Source organism: Populus euphratica, unplaced genomic scaffold, assembly GCF_000495115.2.
Source record: "Populus euphratica unplaced genomic scaffold, PopEup_1.0 scaffold10.1, whole genome shotgun sequence".
Taxonomy (NCBI): Eukaryota; Viridiplantae; Streptophyta; class Magnoliopsida; order Malpighiales; family Salicaceae; genus Populus; species Populus euphratica.
Window position 1 is genome coordinate 219,699 of NW_011499856.1, and position 12,263 is coordinate 231,961.

The 12,263-nt window shown below is 34.0% G+C and overlaps 2 protein-coding genes and 1 long non-coding RNA gene across 3 annotated transcripts in view; 1 reads left to right on the plus strand and 2 right to left on the minus strand.

The window, feature by feature from the left end:
* Positions 1-1,580, minus strand: part of LOC105123502 (putative tRNA pseudouridine synthase) — a 4,556-nt gene extending 2,976 nt beyond the window's left edge. Inside the window, exons 1-4 of the mRNA XM_011023137.1 lie at positions 1,285-1,580; positions 1,134-1,169; positions 840-952; positions 561-710 (exon numbers count right to left, since the gene is read on the minus strand). Coding sequence (XP_011021439.1) covers positions 561-710; positions 840-952; positions 1,134-1,169; positions 1,285-1,555 — 570 coding nt within the window. The 5' untranslated portion in view covers positions 1,556-1,580. The remainder of the gene's footprint in view (positions 1-560; positions 711-839; positions 953-1,133; positions 1,170-1,284) is intronic.
* A 2,204-nt stretch (positions 1,581-3,784) lies between these two features.
* LOC105123203 (protein TIC110, chloroplastic-like) lies at positions 3,785-10,135 on the plus strand. The gene is given in 16 exon segments (XM_011022712.1): positions 3,785-4,378; positions 4,722-4,781; positions 4,891-5,014; positions 5,134-5,202; positions 5,310-5,408; positions 5,679-5,745; positions 6,253-6,317; positions 6,402-6,496; positions 6,728-6,855; positions 6,950-7,050; positions 7,187-7,403; positions 7,525-7,679; positions 8,285-8,410; positions 8,512-9,480; positions 9,571-9,603; positions 9,606-10,135. Coding segments are annotated over 16 exon segments (3,015 nt in total). The 5' UTR covers positions 3,785-3,881; the 3' UTR covers positions 9,816-10,135.
* Positions 9,822-10,437, minus strand: LOC105123202 (uncharacterized). Its single transcript, XR_841812.1, has 2 exons — positions 10,180-10,437; positions 9,822-10,016 (listed from the first exon to the last, which is right to left on the minus strand). It is a non-coding gene; the product is annotated as an uncharacterized LOC105123202 (long non-coding RNA).
* Positions 10,438-12,263: the final 1,826 nt, after the last annotated feature.

Below are 12,263 nucleotides of genomic sequence, written 5' to 3' on the forward strand. Positions count from 1 at the left end.
ACTACAGAGTTGGCGAAGCTTTTGAACAATCTTATCACTACAATTCACCTAAAATACATAATTGCAAAATCCACTACAGTTATTAGTTGTCAGGAACTTTCTAAACCTTTGCATGTACAACCCAATCAAGACCTATACAATTTTTATTTATTTTTTATTTCCACTAGCATCACATCTTTTATATTTATTGACATTGCTTACGATCTTGTTTCTTTGGCAATCTCAGGAATCAGATTAGAAAATATTTACAGCAAACCAAAAGTACTACAGTTTAATGATTCCCAGAGATTTTAATTTTCATATGTGCCTAATCTTTCATAGCAGGCAGTACTCTCTTTCAGTATTCTGTTCACTAAAGCACTATTCAGAGTTAGATAGAACTTGCAAGAAGCTTAGCAGAACCTTGTTCTTGAAAACAAGATTATATGTAGGTAAAGTAAAAAGAATATGCATAGATGCAGCATCTTTGATAATAAATACGCATGCATATGACCTTTTTTTGAAATAAAAAATTGTGGGATCTATGGTACTGATGTGTATGAAAAGAGCTCAGAGCCTCACTTCTGTGCTGGTAAGATGCTCAAAACTCTAATACTATCAGGGAGATAAGAGTTAACATGTTTCGCAAGAACCATTCCATAAAGGTCATCCTTCCATGCATTTTCCGGTATCTCCATTTTCATTGTTATAGTTGTTGCCAATGAGTGAACCTAATCAATTCAACCACAATACACCCAAGCAAACAAATAAATCATTACCAAATGAATGCCATCTGCACAGAAATGCAATAAAAAAGAAAAGCAAGTAATAAAAACGTGCTTCATATATTAAAGACTCACTCCTTTGTCTGTCCGGCTACTTCTAGCCCACGAAATTTTATTCAAATTGCCATAATTACTTTCACGAATCCCACCAGCCTCATATATAGCACGTTCCAATTCTCCTTCAATAGCTACACATTCCAAAACACCAAAAAAAAATGCCTATATTAAGACCCCATAAATATTTCATCTAAACCAATTAAATTACACAGCATAATCAATATATTCACATATAACACGTTACAGATAACTCTTTCACGATTCACAATTACGACTCAATATCAAAAATTTAACTCAGACTTAAGAACTTACTCAATAATGAATGCTGGTCATGTTGCTTTTGAAGACCTGAAATTCAAAAAACAATCTTTAAAGAAACAAAATATACACATGAAAAAACAGTAAAAAGCTAGAAAATTTAAGAAAATAACTAAAAAGCTGAAAATGTTTTCTGGAAATAGACCTCTATAATCAGTACCCACATAGCCAACCCGCAAAACAACCTTTTTCTTTCTAATAGATTCCCATTTTGAATGGAGGGACTGATTCGAGTTTGAGTCCGTTAAGGGAAGAGAAATGGACGGTGGAGATTGAGAGTAAGAGAATAGGAGTAGTAATTGAGTGTGTCTTGTAGAGGGTAGAATTGGAAATGAAAATCTGAAGGAGGGTTTTAGCTTTGGGGTTTTGAGGAGCAGCCATGGAGAGAGCGGGAAACGGAGAGAAGAGATTGCCATGGATGTAGAAAGACACGCAGCTGATAAGAAATGTCTCCTTTTAAGCTAGATAAAAATCCAAACCTAACTTTAACCCAGGCCCATAAACAGGAACAGGCCCAAGTTTCTTTTTTGAGCTAGAAAATATTCAAGCCATAGAAAATTAGTTGGTAACTTGGTATTATTATTACACAAGGTCCAGCAGGCAATCCTTCGTTAACTGACTTTTATTTAATTTTAGTTTAAACATGAAAGTTGTTTTTGATATAATTTAGTTAATTTAAAAATAATCTACTTAATTATTTAAAAAAAATATAAGAATAAAAAAATACAGGAAATTTTTTTAACCTAACTCATTATCTAATTTAAAATCTACTTAGTTATATTATTTAATTGACTTCATCGGTTTAAAATATTAGAAAATTTAAATAATTATTAAATAAAGTTTAAAGATAAAATAAAATTTTAAAAAATAATAACTAAATAATAATAATAAAAGAAACTCCACAAAATAGGCCAATATTTTTAGTAAAGAACATACGATTTTATTTTTTATAAAAGCTCTTAAATTTGACATAAATGTTTATATGTCAAATTTTATTTTTATTAAAAATATTACATATTTATATGGTTTTTATTTTTTTCATTTAATTATATACCTTTAAAAGTTTTTTTTCAATCCTGCCTACATATTATTATTGATAATTTTTTTATTGTTTGATTAAAATAAAATTAATTTATTAAATTTATTTGATACCATAACCTAAATTATTCAATACAATTATTTATTTAAAATATGATGATATTGTTTTTATATAAAAATATATAGACTCGAGGTGTAATACTGCTTAATAATTTACTAAAACTTAAAAAATCAAGAGGATATAAAACTTGATAAAAAAATTTTTCTTTATCGTTTTTACTATCATTTATGTTTATGACATCATTCTTTAAATTATTTAAAAAATCAAATATTATAAATTTTATATTTCATTCCAATTTAAAAGGAACGGTAAATTTCAAGATAATTTGAGATAACAACATGCAAATGTGAAGAAAAGTTAAAAGCTTTGCTCTATCTTCCTGTTTCCACCCTCCCTCCTCCTCTTCATCTTCCCTCGCCCCTTTTCGTTAAACCCTGTAAGCCTCCCACCCGCCTTCTCAATCTCCAAAAACGGCACCGTTAACACCACCGAATGAGCCCTACCGCAGCTGATAAGAAATGTCTCCTTTTAAACTAGATCAAAATCCAAACCTAACTTCAAACCCAGGCCCAGAACCAGGAACAGGCCCAAGTTTCTTTTTTTAGCTAGAAATAGCAGGTAACTTGGTATTATTATTACACAAGGTCCAGCAGGCAATCCTTCGTTAACTGACTTTTATTTAATTTTAGTTTAAACATGAAAGTTGTTTTTGATATAATTTAGTTAATTTAAAAATAATCTATTTAATTATTTAAAAAATATAAGAATAAAAATGAAAATAAATAACATGAATTTTTTTTTAACCTAACCCATTATCTAATTTAAATTTAAAATTAAATTTTATAAAAATTATCCTTATATTATTTAATTGACTTCATCAGTTTAAAATATTAGAAAATTTAAATAATTATTAGATAAAATTTAGAGATAAAATTAAATTAAAAAAATAATGACTAAATAATAATAATAATAATAATAATAAACGCTCCTCAAAATAGGCCAATATTTTTAGTAAAGAGCGTACGATTTTATTTTTTTATAAAAGCTCTTAAATTTGATATAAATTTTTATATGTCAAATTTTATTTTTATTAAAAATATTACATATTTATATAGTTTTTATTTTTTTCATTTAATTACATACCTTTAAATTTTATTGTTTGATTAAAATAAAATTAATTTATTAAATTTATTTGATACCATAACCTAAATTATTCAATACAATTATTTATTTAAAATATGATGATATTGTTTTTATATAAAAATATATAGACTCGAGGTGTAATACTGCTTAATAATTTACTAAAACTTAAAAAATCAAGAGGATATAAAACTTGATAAAAAAATTTTTCTTTATCGTTTTTACTATCATTTATGTTTATGACATCATTCTTTAAATTATTTAAAAAATCAAATATTATAAATTTTATATTTCATTCCAATTTAAAAAGTACGGTAAATTTCAAGATAATTTGAAATAACAACATGCAAATGTGAAGAAAAGTTAAAAGCTTCGCTTGCTCTGTCTTCCTGTTTCCACCCTCCCTCCTCCCCGTCATCTTCCCTCTCCCCTTTTCGTTAAACCCTATAAGCCTCCCCGCCCACATTCTCAATCTCCGAAAACGACTCCGTTAACACCACCGAATGAGCCCTTCTCTCCTCACTTCCTCTCCTTCCGCTTCTTTCCTCTCCCCTCTCCCTTTCAAACTCACTCCTTCCTCTCTAACCCTCCCTAAACGCCACCGTTTCCGCGTCTCCTACCCCCGCAGCTCCGCCGCAGAGTACCCTTCCGCCATCACCTTAGAATCGAAACCCGATGATCTTTTTGGAGGAAAGAGAGAGCTATCAGGAGCTCAATCTATAGTAAGTAATCTCTCGCCAACGCTAAGACTTGCGAGCTCGGCGGTAATTCTAGCTGGTGCTTTAGCTGCTGGGTATGGTTTAGGGATTAAGTTCGGTGGTGGCTCTCGGAATTTGAATCTTGGTGGTGCTGCTGTGGCTGGAGCAGCTAGTGGGGCTGTGGTTTTTTCGTTGAATTCGGCTGTTCCCGAGATTGCCGCCATAAATTTGCATAATTATGTTTCTGGGTTTGATGACCCTACTAAAGTCAGTAAAGAGGAGATTGAAGGCATTGCTAAAAAGTTAGTTACTTTAATTTTATTTTCGTTTAATTGTTAAAGTTTGTATTTTTATTGCTTCACTGGAAAAAAAAGGTTGTGCTTTTGAGTTAGCGTTTGGTTTTTTGTTGGTTAATGTTTTGGTGTGTTTTATTTACGCTGGTTATAGTTAGGATCGTGTGTGCAGAGTGTGAATTTTTTGGTGAATTGCAATAGGAACTATTTTTCTGGAGAGTATAAAGGGTTTTTCTTTTTGATGGAATTGGTGTTTTTTTAGCTCATTTGGTGCTTAGTTACTTGAGTTGTTAGTGTGTTTAGTTACTCTTGTTAGTTTTTGAAATTTCTTTGTGAATGTTGAATGTTGCAGGTATGGTGTGAGCAAGCAAGATGAGGCATTTAATGGAGAGCTTTGTGATTTATACTGTCAGTAAGCTGGAATTGGTGTTGAGTGTGTTTTTTTTAGTTCGTTGAAGAGTTTGCTTTTGGATCTTATTTTGATCCTTTGTTAAGATTTTGGTTATTTTACCTTGGTTTAGGTTTGTGTCTTCTGTCCTTCCTCCTGGGGGTGAAGAGCTTAGAGGGAATGAAGTTGACACAATCATCAACTTCAAAAATGCTTTGGGCATGGATGACTCAGATGCAGCTAGCATGCATGTGGAGGTATTTTTATATTATATGAGCTAGATTTATGCACGTGAAGAATGAGAATGCTTATGGTTATATGTGATGTGAATTTGAGAAATGTTCCCCTAAGCTGCTATTTTGTGCACTGATTGCAGCTTGGGAGGCGGATTTTCAGGCAAAGGCTCGAAACTGGAGATCCTGATGGTGATGTAGAGCAACGACGGGTAGGTCATTTGTAGTTTTGATAGTTTCTGAATCTGGAGACATTGGTGTGTGACAATTTTGAGTGAAGATATGGAGCTTGACCATTATTACTGATTCTCCAGCGCAGGCATTTCAGAAATTGATCTATGTTTCAACTCTTGTTTTTGGAGAAGCATCGTCATTTCTTTTACCTTGGAAGCGTGTTTTCAAGGTCACTGATTCCCAGGTGGTTATTTATCAACTGTTTCTATTCTGTAGTGAACAGTTTCTTGTCAACAGTGACATCAACTGTTTCTATTCTGTAGTGAACAGTGTCTTCTGGAGTGAACAGTTTCTTGTCAACAGTGCAATGTTTTCTCTCCTTTTTTACATAGTCAAAATTCAACGTGCATTGAACCTCAAAATGCATACCTTTTGGTATTCATTCTTCCCAGTTTGTTGATATCATCTTGTTTGTCTCAACCTTTTAATTCTTGTTATTATTCTAATCTGTTAGGTTGAAATTGCTATCCGTGATAATGCCCAGAGGTTATATACTTCAAAGCTAAAATCAGTTGGAAAAGGTAAATTTAACATAAATTAAGGTCTTTAATGTTACTTTATTTTGTATTGTGATTTGTGAACATCAAGCTGTTTCAGCTATTGTCAACTTTAATCTATAGCTAGATTGTGCTCTGCAATTTAACTTTCATCTATAACAGAGGTGTGCCATGTTCTTGCACTGTAATAAGTGATATCCTTAATCATTGGTTATCAGTAACAACTAATCTACTTGATTAGTTAGTCAATACTATTCAATACTCTAGTTATGATTTCAGAGCGATTGATGTTTCTCTTCTTTTAGAATTCTGATTAGAACTCTGTCAGGGGTATGTGCTGCGGATGTGGGGTTGAAGTGCTTAGGCATGAATAGTCTATAACTTTGTATGTAATCTTCTTCATTAGATTTATTTAAAAAGACATGCTTAGATTGATCATTATACTAATAGCAAGTATTGAGAATGAGTTGAAAATTCTTTTTGCTTTGTTTCACCTTTTTTAACACATGTTCGTTTGCTTTCCCCAAATAGATATTGATGTGGAGCAGCTTGTTAACCTCAGACAAGCGCAGATTTCTTATCGACTTTCTGACAAGGTTCCTTCTCAACTTCTCATTGATAGTCCTTTTGTGTTTTGGTTCTTAATTTGTTCTTTATGTGGCATGCGCTGTTTCTGACAGCTTGCAGAGGACTTGTTTCGGCAGCATACAAGAAAACTGATTGAGGAAAATATTTCAGCAGCTCTTGATAGATTAAAATCAAGGACGAGAACAGTGTATGATCCTTACAACATGGCTCAAATTACAGCTTCTGAATGTCTTACTGACATTTTTAATTATTGAATTTAAAAAATAGACTGGATATTTGATATGTCAAAGAATTCCTTTTAAAAATAGACTGGATATTTGATATGTCAAGGAATTCCTTTTTAGAACTTTTGGTCAACAATATCATCCATACTTGCAGTTATATCATTTGCACCATCTAATTAAATTAGGTTTTACAGCCAAGATGTTGTGAAAGTTGTGGAAGAGCTTGATAAGACATTGGCATTCAACAATAAGCTTATTTCATTAAAGAACCATACAGATACAGCTTCGTTTGCCTGTGGAATTGGTCCAGTTTCTGTACTAGGTCTGGATCCTAAGGAGTTCTTGCTTTTAAGGTTTTCTTAATTTAAGTTTTTGACAGCTCATTTTTTAGCTGGCTCTAAAGCTTTGTTCCTTAGGTGGTGAGTACGGTAGTGAGAGAAAGATAGATGACTTGAGGCTCCTTTACAGGGCATATATAACAGATGCGTTATATGGTGGTCGCATGGAAGAACATAAGGTGATGCATCATGCATTGCACTTTATTGATGTGTGTATTAGAAATTTGTGTTATTGATGCTTGATATCTACCTTTTCATCAGGTTCTCTGTGTATTTGTTTAGGTCATAATCTCCTTATTACTTTATTTTTTGTAGCTTGCTGCTCTAAATCAATTGAAGAATATATTTGGTTTAGGTAAGAGGGAGGGAGAATCAATTATGCTTGATGTTACTTCAAAGGCATATCGTAAATGACTTGCACAGGCTGTTTCAAGTGGTGATTTAGAATATGCTGATAGCAAAGCAGCCTTCCTACAAAATCTTTGTGAGGAGTTGCACTTTGATCCAATGAAAGCCACTGAGATTCATGAAGGTAATAAATATTGTTTAGTACCATATATATGTTTTAAATCTCATCTTGAGACCTTTGTACAATTATCTTGAAGATTTTTTTTTTTGTGCATAGTGGAACTAATGCCTCCCTTTACATCCTGAAATTTACCGGGAAAAGCTTCAGCAATGTGCAGCTGATGGAGAGTTGAGTGACGAGGATGTTAAAGCATTGACCCGTTTGAGAGTCATGCTCTGTATTTCTCAGCAAATTATTGATGCAGCTCATTCTGATAACTGTGGCAGTTTATTTGAAAAGGTAATCATTTTCTATATAAGATCTATGGCTATGATATGGCAATTTTCCTCAAGTCTATCTCAATGGTTCATTTGGTTCCTCTTCCCAGTAATGCCCCTCCATCTTTTTTTAGGTGGTTTCTTGTTGCATTTAGGATTAAAGTGGTCAATGGGAACTTGGAGATGTTTATATCATGGGATGGGTCTGTTTTGAACATTATACATGCATTTAATCTGTGTTCAAGGGAACTGTGTTCAGGCTCTTCCAAACTGCATCTTATATTTTGTGGGTTGACAAGGACTTGGAAGTGTCTATACTAATGTAATGGGGATGTATGGAATCTACTGAGGGCCTTATTACTTGGCATGGATTATTCTCTAACTTTTCTATTACTTCCTAACTCATTAAGGGCAAGGGTCTACCCCTACTGGCTGCCTGCTGGTGGGGCGTCTCCTCTAACTTCATGATCTTAAATATTTTGGATATAAGTAGAATTTCCTATCTTAACTGAAATGAAGATATATTATATTACCTATCTACTATAGGATTTAAGTTGCATGATGCTGATTGCTGAATTGCTGCTCAACTTAATCAATTTATGGCTGATGCATGGCATTGTTTTTCAGGTGGTTAAAGATGCAATTGCATCAGGGGTTGATGGCTATGATGCTGATGTTAAGAAGGCTGTAAGAAAGGCTGCTCACAGCTTGCGCTTAACACGGGAGGCTGCCATGTCTATTGCTGGCAAGGCAGTGAGTGTACACTTCTACTACCTGGCACCTATGGTTTAGATCAAACATAATTTTCAAATTAGACATGTTTCCTTCTGCTCAAAAACTCTTTCTTGTTGAAGGTCCGAAGGATTTTCTTAAACTACATAAAGCGAGCACGGATGGCTGAAAATCGCACCGAGGGTGCTAAAGAACTAAGGAAATTGATTGCCTTCAATTCCTTGGTGGTGACTGAACTGGTGGCTGACATAAAAGGGGAATCTTCTGATCCTCCACCAGAACCTAGTAAGGTGGAAGAAAATAAATTTGAAGAGGATGAGGAATGGGGGTCCCTTGAGACACTTAAGAAAATAAGACCTGGTGAGGAGGTTGCTGCAAAGATGGGTAAGCCTGGCCAGACAGAGATAAACCTTAAAGATGACCTTCCTGAAAGAGATAGGACTTACCTATACAAGACATATCTACTTTACTGCCTAACTGGGGAAGTTACCAGAATTCCATTTGGTGCTCAAATCACCACAAAAAAGGATGATTCAGAGTACCTCTTGCTGAATCAGCTTGGTGGAATTTTGGGTTTGACTGTGACGGAAATTGTTGAAGTCCATAGGAGCCTAGCTGAGCAGACTTTTAGGAAACAAGCCGAGGTAATTTTATCTGATGGACAATTGACAAAAGCCAGGATTAAGCAGCTCAATGACCTGCAGAAGCAAGTTGGCTTGCCACCCGAGTATGCACAGAAGGTGATAAAGAACATTACTACTACAAAAATGGCAGTTGCTCTTGAAACTGCTATCAATCGAGGGAGGCTTAATATGAAGCAGATAAGGGAGCTCAAGGAAGTAAGTATTGACTTCAACAGCATGATATCTGAAAACATGCGAGAAAACCTGTACAAGAAAACTGTAGATGAAATTTTCTCATCAGGCACTGGGGAGTTTGACGAGGACGAAGTTTATGAGAAAATCCCAGAAGATCTTAACATTAATGCAGAGAAGGCTAAGGGGGTTGTCCATGAGCTTGCACGAAGTAGACTGTCAAACTCACTGATTCAGGCTGTGGCGCTGCTAAGGCAGAGAAATCAACAAGGAGTGGTATGTATTTTTGATTCTTCTATTTAAAAATACATCTTTCATGCAAGAGGGAAATATTTAGTCTGAGGTCCTTTTTAACCGCTTTTGTAGGTTTCTACTCTTAATGACCTGCTGGCTTGTGATCAAAAGCTGTGCCTTCTGGGCCATTGACATGGGAGGTGCCAGAGGAGTTAGCTGATTTGTACACCATCCACATGAAAAATAACCCAGCACCAGAAAAACTGTCACGACTGCAGTATTTGCTGGGCATTAGTGATTCAACTGCCAATACTCTTGGAGAGATGAAAGATAGAGTGCTCCCAGTTGGGGCAGAGGAAGAAAAGTTTGTGTTCTAACTTTTCAACACGATAGTATTTTTGCTCCCAAAAGGAAAGGTATTTGCTGGGCATAAGTGATTCAACTGCCACTGCTCTTGAAGAAATGAAAGAGTGCTCCCAATCGGTGCAGAGGAAGAAAAGTGTGTTCTAACTTTTTAACACGATAGTATTTTTGCTCCCAAAAGGAAAGGACACTTGGCATATTAGGAAACAGTATGCCTGATGCAACTAGATGATGAAATTTTGGTAGCTACAAAGAGTGCTAGAAATTTGTTCAGTTAGTATATGAATGTTTGTTATCTTTAATGTATAATAATTTGCTGATAAATTTTTTTTCGATATTTGTTTCTCTTCTCACTTGGCATATTAGGAAACAGTATGCCTAATGCAACTAGATGATGAAATTTTGGCAGCCACAAAGAGTGCTATAAATTTGTTCAGTTAGTATATGAATGCTTGTTATCTTTAATGTATAATAATTCGCTGATAAAATGTTTTTCGATTTTTGCTTCTCTTGTTTCACTCTTGATGGTTGCGATCCTTGAATCTTTCAGTTGTTATCAAGTAGTGTTGAATGGATTAATGATATTAGTTCTCTGCCAAAGCCAATGAATCGAATGAAGTTCAGTCTATGCTTGTTTTGAATGGTTGGTTCCATTCATCCATATTGATCACTTGTTTATTATTTGGGGAGGAGAAGCAACTCAACAATAGCATTCTTTATTCTGTTTGTCTGTCAACATTGAGATGTTGCTGGTGGGACGGCGCCAAGACCTTTGCTTGTGTTGAACGTCTTACATGTTTAGGCAATGCCCCGAACAGTCAAGAAGGTACAAAATGGTATCAATTTTCAGAAGAGGTTCTCATGTCTTGCCAATCCTTGTCAACTTTATCCACACCTCTTGCCTCTCAGAATTGGGATTTTGTCCCTTTTGGTCAATCCTCAACTTTCCCTTAGTGATTTAACCCCTTAAATTTGTGGCTTGTCGACCATTGAAATCTAATTAACCTAAGAAAATCCTGTAAAACGATGATTTTATTTTCAGAATTTTCAGTCAAAACCCGAAGGATGTGCTCCCTTATAAGCACTAGGGCTAATCCTAAACCTTAATATCTCAAGCTCTGAGAAATAAGATTATCATGAATCGTCTAGTTTGCTTTAATATGGAAGGCATGCATTGACCTTCATTAAAGAGATGTATTTTGTCTACGCGTGCAAGGACAGACGTGAGAAAATGACTTGGCTACAAAATCAAACCTTGGTCTCCAAGTAATTGTTATTTCTTCAAATAAACAACCACTTTCGACTTACATTGTGTGACTGTCATTTGGTGGTGAGTTAGAGGAATATTAGAAATTAACTTCAAATCCTTAACATGTCAAGTATAGTTGTAAAATACGAAATTTGTTACTCATAACTCGTGTTGTAACTTAGAATGGGCTTTAAATTGAGCTATAAATAATATTTAGTGAAATTTAATTGAGTTGGCTGAATTAACATGTGATCTTATGACCGAGTTAATATCAAGAATTTTTTTTATATGGGTTGACTTGTTTGGTTATGATTTCACCAATAACTTAATTATAGAGATGTTTTAGTGTCAAGTTCATTGGGGCAGTCGTAGTGACATCATGATGGCCTCTTTTTCCCATGATGATGTGCTGCTGACATTATCGTTCCTGAGGCTCACAAAATTAGCGACGGAAGTGAAGTAGACAGGCTGGGTGGTTCCCAATTAATCAATGTGCCACAACTAGAAGATAATTTTCTCTAAATAGATTAAATGTATAGCCTAATATAATATATGTATTTATAAATTATTAGAACAAGTTTAAAATCTAAGAGAAAGTTTGATCACCAGAATAATAACTTAAAAACGTTACAATGTTTAATTTGACTGTTAAGTTAGGTTAAAATTTTACAAGAGATTTTAGTTTTTCTATAGAATTTACTATTTCACTATATACTATCATTTCTTTAGATATTAAAAATCTTACACATACACTTGGTTTTAATAATTTTGTTATTTTTTAAATTATTTTTTAATTTTATATATTATTTCAAATTTCATGGTTATTTTGTTTGTATTTTTAGATTTTTTATTTATTCTATCTATTTAAATTTTTGTAAATCTTTATAAAAAAAGAAAAAGAAGAAGCAGTCTTTATCAGTATTACCTTTAAAGAAAATAAAGTTGAAATACATTTTTTGCTCATCAAGTATAAGCGTTCTATCTGCATCAAAAAGTAGAGCCAGATACAAGCATTGTCGTCAATATTTACTGCTGCACTTTATCTAATAGGATTATCTTTCTCGTCCCCCGATTCTACTGCGTGGCTTTAGGCAGGCAGTTCGTCGCAAGTTATCATCATCTCAAGTTCAAATTCAAGGGATCGTTGTGGGAAACAAATTTCTTGTAAATGTATACATCAGTGCTGAGTGTGAAATAATCTGTCGAAAACCCA